The 15,540-nt window shown below is 40.4% G+C and overlaps 2 protein-coding genes across 2 annotated transcripts; one reads left to right on the top strand and one right to left on the bottom strand.

The window, feature by feature from the left end:
• Nucleotides 1–2,929: 2,929 nt before the first annotated feature.
• Nucleotides 2,930–5,216, top strand: ghrh (growth hormone releasing hormone; the record flags this gene model as incomplete). Its single annotated transcript, XM_080728334.1, has 5 exons — nt 2,930–3,009; nt 4,088–4,195; nt 4,370–4,474; nt 4,605–4,715; nt 5,204–5,216. 5 exons carry the CDS (start codon nt 2,930–2,932, stop codon nt 5,214–5,216), a joined length of 417 nt encoding a protein of 138 aa, XP_080584460.1.
• On the bottom strand, nt 5,095–15,333 carry rpn2 (ribophorin II). The gene is made up of 17 exons (XM_080727533.1): nt 15,223–15,333; nt 14,358–14,545; nt 13,869–13,964; nt 13,509–13,684; nt 13,251–13,326; nt 12,927–13,061; nt 12,045–12,221; nt 11,022–11,140; nt 10,706–10,811; nt 10,354–10,445; nt 10,147–10,261; nt 9,851–10,045; nt 9,643–9,729; nt 9,469–9,564; nt 8,037–8,112; nt 7,643–7,772; nt 5,095–5,824 (listed from the first exon to the last, which is right to left on the bottom strand). The coding sequence occupies exons 1-17, from the start codon at nt 15,233–15,235 to the stop codon at nt 5,809–5,811; spliced, it is 1,893 nt and encodes a 630-aa protein (XP_080583659.1). The 5' UTR covers nt 15,236–15,333; the 3' UTR covers nt 5,095–5,808.
• Nucleotides 15,334–15,540: the final 207 nt, after the last annotated feature.

The raw sequence follows: 15,540 nt of genomic DNA, 5'->3' as shown, positions 1-15,540 counted from the left end.
CTCCTGACCTACTGTTGTCACAAGTGAGCTTGTAGATCGTCTATTTTCAAATGGCCAAAATGTATAGACTAAGTGTTTTTTTAGATTTATTTTTGGGCTTTTTATGCCTTTATTGATAGGACAGTAGACTGACAGGAAATGGGGGAGAGATGGGGAGTGACACACGGAAAAGGTCGTCCGGATCGGAATCGAATCGGCGACGCCACCGGGCATCCATGCCTATGTGGCAATGCTAAGTGGTATGTGCCTGGACCAGTAGGCCAGCAGGCTCCCCATGTATAGCCTAAGTGTTTTAAAATAATTGTAGTGGAGTAGGCCAAAAACTATAATTGCCTCTGAGATGTAGTGGAGTAAAAGTTAAATGATTGAAAATTGGAAATAGGCCTACTCCAGTAAGGTAAAAACATTTCCAAATTGTACGTAAGTACAGTAGTACTTAAAGGGGGGGGTCCTGCTTGGGGACCTTCCAATTCCCAGACTGTTCCTCAGTACTCAGCAGCCACGCTGTCTCTCCAAAATCTAAATCTCCCATCTACAGTTAGGTGTTCAATTGGGTTATGATTCACATAATTGCATATGATTCAGATAATTATCATGATCACACTTAATTCGTCATCCTGGAAGAGTCCATTCTCTCACTGCATCAGTAAAGAATCACGCTGTAGGATAAAGGAAAATGACCTAAAAGAGCCACGAGACCCCGTCACTGCCGGGAGGGTTAAGCGTTCACGCCATGCCTCTACCTTTCTCTTGGTGTATGCTCCACGTGCACGCACTCGCTTGGATGACTCATCTGAGTCTAACCATAACACCTTTTCCCCACGTGTTTTTCCTTACATACAGGTATCTATCTCATTAATGCACAGGGTTTCCAACTTTATTTAATTATGTTTTTCCCACAGATCAAAGGGATACATCACTTTAGTCAATGATCCCATTGAAACTCCAGCCTGTTCAGCAGTTTTGTGTCTGAAGCTCCTGCCATCTGTGCCCCAATAATGAACCATCTTTCATAGTCACTTAGATCTTTTTCTCTTGTTATATTGATCCAAAAGCGAGGTCAACAGGGCCTGCTGGCCATCTGGCCAGTGATGTATATCGGATATATGGAGACCCCTGGTACCCATATGGAGATCCACGTACTGTATAGTACATCCCTTTTATGCCCATACATGGAGATCCCTGTCTGAACCAGCCACACAGATATGGGCTGTCTTCCTCCATATATGGGCATTCCCATTTGAAGTCCTGTTAGATATGGTCTTAATATTGATGACATCAGGGATCTCCATATATGGGCATAAAGGGGATTCTGTTAGAGTGGTTCCCTTGACATCACAATATACAATAACTTTTATGCCCATACATGGAGATCCCTATCTGAACCAGCCACACCGATCTGGCCAGTGATATATATATCGATGACATCAGGGATCTTCATATATGGGCATAAAAGGGACCATATATGGACTTTTACATAGGTGATGTCATCTGTGATATCACCTGTGATGTCACAGTGATGTGTCAGGGGGACCACAGTCAGGCGTGACCTTCAGAGATACACAGATACGTGGACAAGATGTGCCGGACATCACAGACCCATAGACCGTAAAAATGTGTACACGTCTACATGGACACGGACGGACAAGCTGTGATGTTTCTCATAGTAAACTTGCAACCTATGGTCGCAATTAACAATAATAATAGCTCAGTTTTAACTACCCAAAGTCCCTTGGCCTTTAAGGGAAGCATCAGAATTCTGAAATTAATTAAACTAAAGTAAGTGTTCAGCTTTCACCTTTCAGTGAGAGGTGCAGCATGGTGATGGAAGGAGGGAGGGGGGAGAGAGAAAATGAGAGAGAGAGAGAGAGAGAGAGAGAGAGAGAGAGAGAGAGAGAGAGAGACAGACAGAGACAGACAGAGACAGAGAGAGAGTACATGTACGTGGTGATAACTCAATTCAGGAGCAGAGAGCAATTTAAAGTGTTTGATGTCATTGGAAATGACAGGTTTGGTATAAAGTGACCATGCATGCACCCTCGGTGATAGGGAGGGATATACAGCATACGAACACTCTTCTGTCTATCAGCTGTTCAAGCCATCCTGTCACACAGAGAGTCTGATATGATGAGAGAAGAGAGCAACATATTCTGAGAGGACTGCTGGGAAGCTCTAAAATCACAAGGTACCTTGAACCTCTACCAATTCAGACTTTTTTTGCAATTCCTAAAGTAAATTTTACAATTGTAATAACACTCATTTTTAAGTCTAAGGGCTCTATTATGATCCAGGTCTTATGCCTTATGCCTTAACTTCTTTGCCTTTTTTTTTTTTTACTATTTTGAAAAACATTTTTAAATACTTCAAATGCTGATCTACATCTGCACGTTGTGAGCTTGCAGATCAGCTATTTGAAATATAAAAAAAAATATGTCTATATAGTAAAAAAAAAAAAGGCAAAGAAGTTAAGGCATAAGGCATAAGACCTGGATCATAATAGAGCCATAAGAGTTTAACAATTTGAATAAGAATTATCAATTTGAATAAGAATACGATCAGAATGTGAATCAATTTTAGCCAAGTATAACCTGTTTGCACTTATCAGGGATATGTATGAATTGCATAAGTTTAACCTGATTACTCTCTAGGTTGATTAAAAAGAAACACAGTAAAGTAAGAAGTGTAGATATTTAAACCTAATACAGAAATATTCAATTGGATGACAAGATTAAATTAAGTGTTGAAAGATTAACCTTAATTTGGATATCATTGGCTACAAACGATTGTAGGATACAGATGCTGCAACTTTAATACTGACTCAGAGATATGAGAAGAGGCCAAGCAAGGAAAACTGTGGCTTCAGCGTTTTTTCTAATGTAATTTGTCATTTTGTTCTGACTGTCCATTCTTCACCAGAACTATAGCCCTGATGATGGAGAAAGCTGTGCTGCTGGTCTTTTGTTGCCTCATCATATCTCTATCAGGCTCTCCTCTCTACCCATCAATTAGGTAAGTCATGACACAGAAGTATTGGGACAATTACAACAAATAAGCAAGCTATAATCTGAATGGGAATTTGATGTGATGAAAAGATTTTATGTTACATTTTATGCTGAAATGCCATGTCTTTTGTTTTGTAAATGAGCTTCTGAAAATGCGGTAAAATGTGATGAAATCCATAAATATTGATGGTAATGAATACTTCATTCAGGTAATAGGTAAATGTATGTTTAAAACTTGTACTGCATGCAATCGAGAGCTTCTCATCAGCAGAGGAGTACTGTCATCTATATAAATGGATTCATTGAATGATGAATTAAGTGTATCTGATCTGATCTAAAACTAGATTAAGATTTCACACATCACTATTAACATAGAACAGCATTTGACCTTTTTTTGGTCTATATAAAATGCTGTTTGGCAACATTGTGTGATGTCTATTTCTTTGTTTTATGTCTTGTGTGTTGATTTGTTTATGAAAAATGAATAAAACGTAAGTAAAAAAAAAAAGATTTCATCGACAAGATAAAAACAAAAAACCTTTTTAGGTTTTTGTTGAACATTTATTAAATGTCACAGATTAATTATGGGAAATGGAAGCTTGATTTTCTGTCAGACTTTATTCATATTTTCCCTCTGCTTCATCAAAATGCTTAGTGGGTATGTGGCTGATGAGGGAGCTGAGCAAAACCATTCATAGGTCACTGTGTTTGTCACTGGCTACTGTGCCCTCTGCTCTTGTTATGCAAAAAGGGGTCAAGTTGATTAGTCACCATGTTGTCACCATTTACACTGCACATTAAATACACAGTACTGATGGCTAAGCAGCTGAACAAGTAATTACATACCAGGGACAAAAAGAAAAATGGGAGCACATTTTGCATTTAGAACGAGGTTCTCACATCTCAAGTATAATGGGCTGAAACTGACAAACCTTCACATTTATATTCCCTATTTATTTTGAAACTAATTGAAATTTTGGTCAAACACATTAATGTAGAACACTGTCTAGACCTTTAAACACAATCCATAAGAAAGAAAGAACTGTCTATTCTATATTTGAAAACAGATGTGTTTACTCATTCAGGTTTGGCCAGAGAGACACATCCATCCTGATGACGTCCTCCTCCATAGAGAATCCAATACAGCTTCTGAAGGAGCACATCACACCTTCCAGACAGCAAGCAGAGCTACGGTCAGCAGCATTGCAGTGCATGCAGTCTGAGTGGCTGTTACACATGTTATAAGTGGCCAAGTGGGATTGGATATCTTTGAATGGACAAGTCAACAGCAGCAAGCAACACACTCTGTTCAAAGAAAGGTTTGCAATAAAATAACCAACAGTGGTCTTGCTCCCTTCCCCTTTTAGGATAGGACGACATGCTGATGCCATCTTCACCAACAGGTACAGAAAAGTGCTGGGGCAAATCTCTGCTAGGAAGTTCCTTCAGACAGTTATGGGGAAACGGCTAGAGTAAGTCATAAAATGATGCTGCGCAAAAGTATATTTTGCCATAAATGTGTATGGGGGGGGGGGGGGGGGGGTAAATGTTGTATGCATCATTAAGGATACCTATAACAAAACTCCTTTGGGTATTTTACAGAGATGAAAGTGAGAGCTATGTGAAGCGGCAGTCAGACATCTATGAAGGGACATATAAAGAAATCCAGAGAAAACAGAGATACAGCAGAGGGAGGGACATCAAGATGGCCAGGTAATTCATAATGTTATATTATAAATATTAAAACCTACTTGTTCCACACAAAAATATCAAATTGACTTTTTTTTAATCCACTCTTGAATCGATACATTTTTGATGTCCTAATGATGAATTCATATTGTTTTAATAATCAAAGTGTTTGGTCATTTCAGATTATTGTGCTGCTGAGTGCATTGACAGCAGAGGCAACCGTGTGCCGAAGCACTGCATTTTTCTTAAATACAGGTGCTTGTTATAATGATCAAAACATCCTTTCAGATTTACAAATAATTCATGTTCCTATTAAAGCCATTAAGAAACACTGTTCCGTTTTCTTGGCAATTGTGCTGTAAAATTAAAAAATAATTATCTTTGATAACACTGCCAGACAAGATGGGGGGAAAAAAACTTTATTTTTTCCATTAGAAAAACACCTGCTTTCCTAGAATTTACACCATTTTATTACTCAGTTGTCTTTTTGTGTGGAATATCCAACTCTTTAGATCAGAGAAGTGAATAAACACTCATCCTCTACATGTAATGATATGAACAGGGAAACATGAACCTCTCATCTAATGTGTCAGGGATGTTATGGCTCATCGTCATCAACATTTCCATCAACATTTATCATTACAGCTTTGTCCATTAGTCATCAACATTTATAATTACAGCTGAACAACAAATTCACAATGTAAAACAATTTTGTGTCACTTCAGGTGACATAGGTGTTTAGCAACAGGAAACAGGAATGTACAAAACAAACAGGCAAAAAAAACAGGATCCACTTTAATTCCATAAAGAAACCACAAATAATATAGCTCACTTAGACAATATTGTTAAGTGCAATGATAGCTTTTCAGCCTTTCTCAGTAGAGTGTCTGTGAACATCTGTCTAGTCTCAAGACATCACGATATCTTGTTGCCTTTCATTTGGGGGGGAAAAGACAAAACTGCATGTGGGGGGTAAAAAAAGACAAAACTGCATTTTTAAATTGTCAATTGGACTGATGAAACATGTTTTCTTTTTCCAACAGTCTGATTTGATGCGTCCTTGAATGCCTCCATGGAAACTAAAATAAGACCTTCAGTGTCTTCAAATTTCTTGCCCTCACTTGTTTGCAATTCTGCAAGAGAAAAAGGAGAAAGTGTTATTTGAGAAATATGAGATGAATAAATCTTTTCCAACACATTCCATCCTGGTTACGGTTTACCACCTGATTACTGACAGTCATGCATTTCTCTGTACAGCATACAGTGTACAGACAACCACAACAAAGAGCATAACCTGCTAAGAACCTCTAATAAGAAATGACTCTTGTCTACTGAACGTACATTGTACAACACAAAACATCAAATGTTGCGGTACAACCAAAACCATGGCCACATCCACAAGTGTTAAAGACTAGAATGGAGGGATTAAGAAGGTGCTGGCATGGACATGACGGGTACGGTTGTGGTGTGATGAGTGAGAGGCAAGCTAGGAGAGGCATCAGATACAGTACGTATGAACAACTCTCAGAACTAGAGTGAGTGAGCACCACACAGCCATGCATTATGCCGGCCATATGGAGATGCACTAGGATGCAATCCATAAGGATGCCCTTACTTCAGCCTGGAAGACCAGCCATTTGTTAAGAAATGAAGCCTCTATCGCAGGCTCCTATACTTTGCCAACCTACTACTTTGCTCTGCAGCAATCCTGAAAGGAGTAAAGAGAGATTTATAGGAAAGTTTGGAAAGAGGGGTTAAAAGACATAGGCACCAATTTTAAAGGAGATAGGTGCTGGATGAGGTGGAGAGCAGATAGACCTCAACAGTTCTGATAATCACATCGATAGCTTTTTTTCTCCTGGTTAAACATGGTTATTGACTATGATGACCTAGAATAAAGATACCAAGGATGGGATACTGACATCACATAAGCAATAATAATATGTCACAGGCAATTTCATGGGGCCCTGACATTAAGGCTGTGTGTTCACGGAAAACGGTTCCCTACAGCGTTTTAATCTCATTTAGTCTTTTTTACAACTGATAATGCAAGGTTCCCTGCTCATTTTAGCCCCCTTGAAGGTGGAAAGATTTCAGTGATGACAGCATTCTATGCAAAAAGTTTTACGTTTTTTCAACATTCGCCGACCAAATTCAAATGCCAAACGAGCAAGGCTCAGTGCAGAACACTCAGCACCTTGTCACATTGCTGCCGTTTCTAGCATAGTGTAAATAAATATACAGCTCAATGGTTGAAAACAATTCCAAACATACACTATGCTCAGGGAAAAAACACAGTTGGTGAACACAATCCATTGGTTTTAATTTATACATTGCCCAGCAATGCCCACCACCCTAAGTAGGCTAAGCAAAACATTTCTGTAATTTCTGTCAAACTAATGGTGCGGCTTTACAGTCTCCATGAGTCTGAAGCAGTCCTATTAGATTATTCTTAGCTGTGCCATTGCTAAAGAATCCATAGAATCTTTATCCTACACTATAGAAAAAAAGCACAAGAGGAATCGTTACTACAGAGGAAAAGTGAGCAAATAGAGACTAAAGTCTTCAGCCAGTGATAGGGGGGCATCATGTTATCACTTTAGCTTTTTGAGGGCTCTACATATTGATGGTTTAGGTCAAATCATCCACTCAAGTAATCACCCATGCAAATAGCTGGCACGCGGCTCCACTCCTGGTTCCCAGTAGGCAAGTTTTACAAATGATGGCTCCACTCCTGAAAACGGCCTAGCGTGGCCAAAGGCCTCTGGGGAGGCTACTGAGGAGCCTGCACTGTGCGAGTAGGCCCTTTAGTACTTTAAGAACTACCAAGAGGCCTCAAAGTACCAGAGGCACCTCTCATCTGAAAGAGGCCAGATTTAGTTCCTGCAGTAATGGGCCCTCTAGAAAATAACTTTTAACCCATGTTGCCTAGGTGTCATCAGGATCCATACCTCTTGATAGCTTTTTGGGCCAGCATGTGGTTCCCGGCAAGGAAGGTTAGAGTGCCAATGATAGCCAGGTACTTGAGGGTCTGGAACATGTTGAGGTGCGTCCAATAAACGTACATCAGGCCCAACATGGCTGAGACAAAGAAAGACAATAATGTTTAATATACTGTACATAAATAAAATGCTGGTGATAGAATATTTTAACAATGTGTATATTTTTAACTGCATATTTTCTTCATTGTAATAATAGGTCGTATCATTGAGAAAAAACAACACGGTGATACATTCTGATATTAACAGTAACTTTTTGGTTACCTACAATAACAATAAATTACATTGCTGAGGCAACATGTGTAATCTCCCCAGTGATAGGCAGACAACAAAGCTTAACACTAACCGGCATGTCCTATATGGAACAGAACAGTGCTGGGAGAGAAGCTGAAGTTGGAAACGTTGGCCCCGAGTTTAAGCCACTAGAGACGAGAGGGAAAATAAGAGAATGTTATTTGCAAGGCACAGGGCCACAAACAAAAGAACTGAAAAATGGTCTCCTGCACAACAGTGATTAGTCTGTTGTAGCCGCCAATACTCATTTCCAGTGCTATAAACATACAGCATTGTTTTGTAAAAAAAAAAGCTGCATTCATCAAGGTCTCATTCATTGGCTATCAAGGTTTCATCCTGAAGAGCCTTTCCAGGAAAATGAACACAGCTTGCCCACAGCAGAATCAAACAAACCAGCCAGTTACAATAACCATTTAAAAAATGTGCTCTGTTCTATAAAATATTTAACGAAGCAAAAACAAACATTTGGCCAAACATCGTCCATTAACATGGACCATTTATCTATTAATTAATGGATTTAATTTTAGGCTTTGTGTATGCTGGGAGGGTATTTATCTAGAGGAGACCTTAACAAACTATGAAACGGGTCAATTAATTATTATTATTCACCATAATTGTGCAATTAAGTCACTTTATAATTTCACAACTAAAATCTATCTTTTGTCCAAGGGCTCTTTGTGGCCATACTTATTAATCAACACTTGACGCAATGACGAAAAATGAAATTAATGACGACAGAAAAAGAAAATAAATATATAGATAGATAGATAGATATAAACACAAACACACACACAAACAATTCTGTATCTCAAGTAAGTTTCTAGTCATGGTAGGCTTTGAAATATCAAAAAGAAATGTATTGCACAGTATTGCACAGAGTTACTTGGTTTCATAAATCAGTCAATTGGGGCAGACGTCCATCTGTCTGTGTGACCTAAACATCAGTGTAGGAGAGTAAGAGCCTGTTTACAGGACTCAGTTTACACAGGAAATACACAAAATGAAATTTCTCTGGGCAATCTCGGGGGTTGAAAACACAACAAAGTAAGTCCAGGTTTTAGAGTGAAAAAGTTGACAACAGTCCCCCCCCCCCCCCCTCGTGTCACCGTCTGAACAGTAGAAACGCAAGAAACGACAAATTATGATGTCATGGCTCACGAGCAGATTACTTGCAGCCCTGTTACCATGGTGAATGTAAACAAGGAAATGGAAGCAGAATCAATCGTCTATCTGTGCATCACCACCACCTAGCGACATGGTGTGCACATTACATCATTTTCAATGCTGGTGCGTTTCCATGTAGACACACAATAAGAATTGAGAACACAACGATATTGTGCTGTTCTCTCTAGAGACCGTTGTCGTCTGAACGTGGCCTGAGAGTTTGCTCAACTTAAGTGGATTAATGTTTAGGTGCTCTGATCCCAAAAACGATTGTTCACAAGGCAAACAAGTCACACTGTAAAAATGCTAAATGTATTCACCAGAACAAGTAGCAGTAGAAGCGGAGAGAGGATGAGAGCAGTGAAGGCGTTGGAAACCACCGTGGGAGGCTTCTTCTCCGGCTCCCGGAACAGATGCTGAAGACACAATAGGAAAATATCATCATCCATTCTATCCAATTCAAAACAGTAATTTAGATTTAACCGAGGAGTTACCTGGATATCTGGTTTAGGGATGTAAAGGGTCTTCGGCTGCACAATGGCGGGGGCCTCCTCCTCAAGGAACTTCAGAACAACATCCGCCTTTTCAAGGGTAAAAAAAAGGCTAGGGTTAGGGTTAGAAACGTGGTCTTTGATATGATCACAAGTTCAAATTAACCTATGGCCCACTCGACCCGCACTGCCTCCAGTTCTCGACACTCACCACATTCCACAAAATTGGATTCTCCAGGGTAGCGTCCCCAACAATGAGGTGAAGAGAGTAGGTGCCAGACATCGAATCAAACTCGGACTTCCTCTCAGCTGTATCCAGCTCAAACTTGTAAAGGTTCTTACTGTCTGGCTCAGCCACAAACACAACCTCTTGGCCAGTTTTCTGATTATGCAACCTCACAAACGTCTGTGAAAAGAAGAAACCGAAAGATATGAGCCATTTTAATAAACATTTGCAAAACCTGTTAAGTGTTTAGCTGCTGGCCGTGATTTCCAACTCTTACAAACCTGGTGAGGCGTGAGCTCGACTCCTGTATTGACGTCAACCAGCTGGAAGGCCATGGCAAAGTTCTGGTGGCTGTCTGCTGTTAAGGAGCTTTTGGCTTTATTAGGATACTCCACCCTGGGTAAATAAAGAAGAGAACAGGTAGTACTCCACCAATATTTTTCAATACAAAGCCATTATTAAAGATGGCTTCAACTGTCCTTTCTGACCTGGTGGTCTTTGTGCCGATGCTCTGGTCCTTATCCACAATAGAGAGGTCCATATTGGTAATGGCCACCTCGGTGGACACCTTTACTTTCAGCTACAGGTGAAAGTGGACAGAGAAACATAGGAGGGTAAAAAAGGGAAGTCACATCACAAATCCAGTGAAAAAGACTAATTGTCCACCGTTGACACATTTCTTTGTAATCCCACCACCAAAGCACAGAATAATTTGCATCATGTGTCTTTATAACCATTACAATTACAGTCAAAGTCATCAATGGGAATTAAATCCAGCACAATAAATATCTGCCACATGCAAACAATGCAGAAACTTTTGAATACTAAATAGGAGCCTACCTCAACATGATTGGCAACCAATCGGCTGTCCCCAGTCACAGCGACAGTGAACTGGTAGTATCCACTGGCTGGTTGGCTTGACATGAAGTTCAATTCAAAGACACCACTAGAAAGCAAGAAGGAATCATGTCATGGATGGACGGACGGACGGACGGACGGACGCATGATTGAAAACATCCATAAACCACAATAGTCTCAATTTATGGAGAACAATAAGGTCCATCCATATTGCCTCTTCCATAAAATTAGCCAACCTCAAGGCAGTGTATTTAAGCAAAACAATGCAACAATGCAACATTTTTCTCAAGTCACTTACTCTCGGAGGGTGAATGGTGCTTGGCTGAGTATGACACTCTTGGAGGCCACAGCATAAGCAGATTCAACCAGAACATTGGCTGTGGCCAGGGGTTGAGAAAGGACATCGGTAACAAGGAGCTGTGAGTCAGACAAACACCGGCATTATGAGGTGATTAAAACTGCAGATAGCACAAGACATTTCTCAAGAAATCAAAAGGCTATTTCTGTTCATGTTGTTTGCAGTTTTGGGCTACAGTATTTGTATTGGCTTTTGAGATTATTTTTTCGCTGTACAGTGCTGGAAAACCCTGAGAACTACTGAGCAGTGATAGTGACAAAGAGCACTGGCTCTTGGTGGCCGACTACCAGTTTAGGAATGCAATAGGTTACACTGGTGTGTGCTTGAAAGGATGGAACTCTTTGAAGGTTTAAGATGATAAGTTCTGATGATAAATTACCTTTTTTCCCCCCACTTCTTTTTTTCCCCCCTTCCAATATCATCTTACATTATTACGCTACACTGGTTGTTGCTACACTGGTTGTTGCTACACTGGTTGTCAATCTGACAACCTATGTGCATGGGCCTTACAAAGTCAATGTAGCACAGTTGATAAGTGTTTGTGCCCCAAAGATCAGTTAATGTGCGGTGTGTATTGCAGCATCTGCGTGGGTGGGAACACGTTGGGAAGGGAGTAAGGGGTAAGAGCTCTCTGGTTGGTTGTTCAGCCCAAGATAGCTTGTTCAGAAAGCGAGAGGGTATTAAGAGCCACTTCACAGACAATTATTTATGGAAGCCACTCATTTCTGACAAAAGAACGTCATGATTAATGACAGACATCCTTTTGGTTGATATAGCTCCTGTAGCCAAGATTTGTGCAAGAAAGCTCACTCAACCAAATCCACACATTGATCTGTGCGAATGTCCTTTAATGCAAGCTTTCGGTCAGAGAACTTCTTCAAAGTAATAATTCATTACATTTAGCAAAACTATAGAAAGACAATAGTTATTACTTTATGGTATTTAAGGTCACTGTAGATGTACCTGCAAGGTTGGTTGACTGTGTGAGACTGTGGCAGGGCCCTGAGCAGTGACAATCACTGGTACATGGAAGCGGTTGTTAGAGAGGGCAGCAGCAGCACTTGCCACACTGAAAGCCTCAGCCAGAGAGTCCCAGGACTTCTTGCTAAAGATGGAATTCACCAGTTGAATGACCTGGTCCTGTGGGGAAAACATCATCTACCATCATCACCACCATAGAAAACTTTAAGCCTGGGTTATTGATAGTTTTACCATGCATTTAGCTTTGACCTTTGTTTAGCCATCATTTTCCGCAAAGTTATTAAAGATCATAAGATCACAGATCATAAGATCAGAAATGACCAAATTCAATTTGTAAGTCAATCTTTTCTCCACAGGCAATTTTTGTCTAGACTTTTCAAATCAGACTGTTTTAAATGGATGAATAATAAAATCCAAGTTAATTGTTAATTGAAAAAAATAGGAGCCATGGAATTTACCGTGTTGGGTTATCAAGACAAATTTCAAGTTGATTTTCATACCATACTGAAATGAAGGGATCCAATGGCTTCCTCAAAAATCAAACATACAGTATACCGTAGTATTCTTTAGGAAATGGCTAAACATGCCAGACAACTGGTATGCTCCTTTAAATACTATTATAACAATGAGCAGACTGCTGCCTTTAACCACTTGAATCCCAGCATCCCTATTCTGGGGGGAGGGGACGTTCGGCAAAAATAGCAGATCTGCAAGCTCAAAATATTGCAGCTTACAAATCGAAAACTTTTGGGAAGAGATTTGGTGTAGAGTGAAAAGAGTCTACCAAGTACAGTTGCAACTCAGATCTGTTTGCCAGAAGCCCAGTTATCAGTAATAGAGGGTTTAAGTGGTTAATGATGATACCTCCTTTAGGGGGGGCTCCATATCCACATGGTCAGACAGCGAATATGCAGCAGTCACAAACAGGGCAGTTGCCTCAAGTCCCTCTTCAAACTGTAGGTAGACGCCACCCAGATCATCCAGACGAGCTGTCAGGTCCTGATTTGGTGGGGGTGTCAGTCAAATATTAAACACAATAAAAGAATAACAAAATGTAAATATCATCATTTTCATTCACTAATTGGGACGGCTCCGATTTAAACCAAGAGCATTTCATGCACATGTGAATTAAGAGCAATTTGGACAGAACCACAGCACCACCACCTGCTGGGACGAATGGTAGCTCACCTCAATCTCCTCCAGTATTCCGCCGAGATCTGCCTGCTGTGAGAGGCGGGCTGCTGTCTGCAGGGCAATGGTTATGCTGTCCAGAGAGACCATAACATAATAGCACGTTAGCAAAACAAATAACTTTGCCAACATTGTCCAACTTCAGTGCAGTTGGGAGTGGACAGTTAACTATACTGTACTGTACTAGAGCATACAACATACTATTACGGTGTACGCTCTAGCCAGTGTTAACACAGACAACTACAAAGTACTCACGCCATGACATTGTCCTCCTTGTTGATGCGAGCTGCCAGGGCACCAACTGCTTCCTGAGATGCCAGCGGAAGCCCGAATGAGCTGAGCGCACTCACAGCCCGATGGATCTGAGTCACGGTCGAGTCCTCGCTAACCGCCGCCAGGAGAATGTCGCGGGTTTCATTGGACACAGGGATCTTGGGAAGGAAACGGCACAAACGCACGATGCATACATGGATTCAGGATAGGTTGCCACAATGGGAATCACAGCTATAAACATAAATTTGTTTAGATAGTAAGGTGCACAGCTATAACCATCAAACTGCACAGGATTGTTTGTTTTTTACAGAATCACAAAATAAAGTTTGGGAATTTCTATACCTCACATCCCGATAAGGCTTGACTGGCCTCAGCAGCGAAGAAGACAGAATCAAGACTCATGGGGTCAAGTTGGGACTTAAGGAACTGGCATGCCTCCTGCAGAAACAAAAACACATTCCTGTATGAAAGTGACACCAATGACAACCATTTTTTAGATTACTATGCATAAGCAATGCATTACCTAAAAATTGGACATTCTGGACATACTGCTGGCCTCATCAAGCACAATCGAGTTAGTTTATTGTTACTTATGTTGATAATATCTTGTATATTATTGTATGTCTTTAAATGTCTTGATGAATTGAATACACAGGACCACAATGGAAACAAGCCACTAGGGCTTTTTGTGTCATCTTTCTAGCATCACTGTAAAATTGTACCAGTGAGTGCACTATTTGCAAACAGTAAAATAAAGTATTCAAATCGATCAACACAAAAAGCATGAGCGCAAGCGTCTGTCTCAACTTATACAAAGATTCATGCTCTTACACTTTGATCAGGAACAGAGACTCCAAGCTTGGTCAGCCCAACGATAGAGTAGTAAGCAGACTCTAGGTCTGTGAAAGGTTGACTCAGTAGGTTCTGCAGTCTCCCCACATCTGACAGTGACAGGTAATGGGACGGTGTGAGAGCCTGGGTCCCAACAGCCAGGCTGACAAGAAACAAGCCTAGTAATCCTGAGGACAGAGTCGTGATACATCGATTTAAGATGGGATAAAAAGCAAAAGTTCTCATATTGGGGCCCTGGGACCCCCAGGGGTCCTTGAGGGAGTTCCAGAGGGTCCCCAGCTAAATGATAGTTAAGACCCAAATGGACCCTTATGGGTATGTAACTCAGAGAGGGTACAAAGGAACCAAATGGACCCGTTCATTTGAACACCCTCAAGAGTTAAATTAACATTGATTTTACAATAATAAATTGGGGTCTCAGAGATAGAAATACCATAGAAGGGGGTCCGTAGCCTAAATGCACGTCAAACTGGGGGTTCTTGAAATGAAAATGCTTGAGAATCACTGCTAAAAATCTTCTTATGGGGGTCCCTGGGACATCTTTTCAAATGGGGTCGGCGGGCTAATAAGTGTCAATTTGGTGGAAAAAGTTTGAGCACAACTGCGACTGCATTAAACACCAACCGTATTAATAAATCTATTCATTCATTGAATTAGCACAGCAGGCTTTAGCCAACTAGCTACTATACATTGGAGCGCAGCAGCACATCCCTGCGTCTGTCTTTCCAAACCATTATTATTTAAAATGGCGATTCGATCATATTGCGTATTGTAACAAATAACCACTAACAAAGACACAAATATGACCTTACATTCAAAGTTAGTTTTGATTAAATGCACTTACTTGTGTGAGCCATGTCTTGCAGGTCTAATGCAGCGTCACCAAAAACCCCACACTATTTCCGGTATTTTACAATGCGTGCTGTCAGAATGCGTCTGATATCCGGTTAGCCGTTTCTTATTTGCAAAATAAATGTATAACGATTAATATCTAAATATTTTCCCCCCAAATAGTATACACCAGTGGTGGAAAAAGTACACTCACATTTGTTGTTATTTGTAAATGTACTTTTCCACATAAAACATAGAAAACAAAATTACTAATTCTTGTTCTAGCCTTCAAGTGAGTCTTTTTTTTTACTCGTAGATTTTCATTAATGAA

The sequence above is a fragment of the Nannobrachium achirus genome (assembly GCF_963921795.1).
Source record: "Nannobrachium achirus genome assembly, chromosome: 6".
Taxonomy (NCBI): Eukaryota; Metazoa; Chordata; class Actinopteri; order Myctophiformes; family Myctophidae; genus Nannobrachium; species Nannobrachium achirus.
This window is presented reverse-complemented; position numbering and strand designations above follow the sequence as displayed.

Excerpts from the sequence above, each read along its gene's own strand:
- rpn2 (XM_080727533.1), bottom strand. Across the intron at positions 10,812-11,021 it reads GCACCATTCACCCTCCGAGA|TGGTGTCTTTGAATTGAACT; the intron begins GTAAGTGACTTG and ends CTTGCTTTCTAG. Across the intron at positions 9,565-9,642 it reads TCCCTAAACCAGATATCCAG|CATCTGTTCCGGGAGCCGGA; the intron begins GTAACTCCTCGG and ends TTGTGTCTTCAG.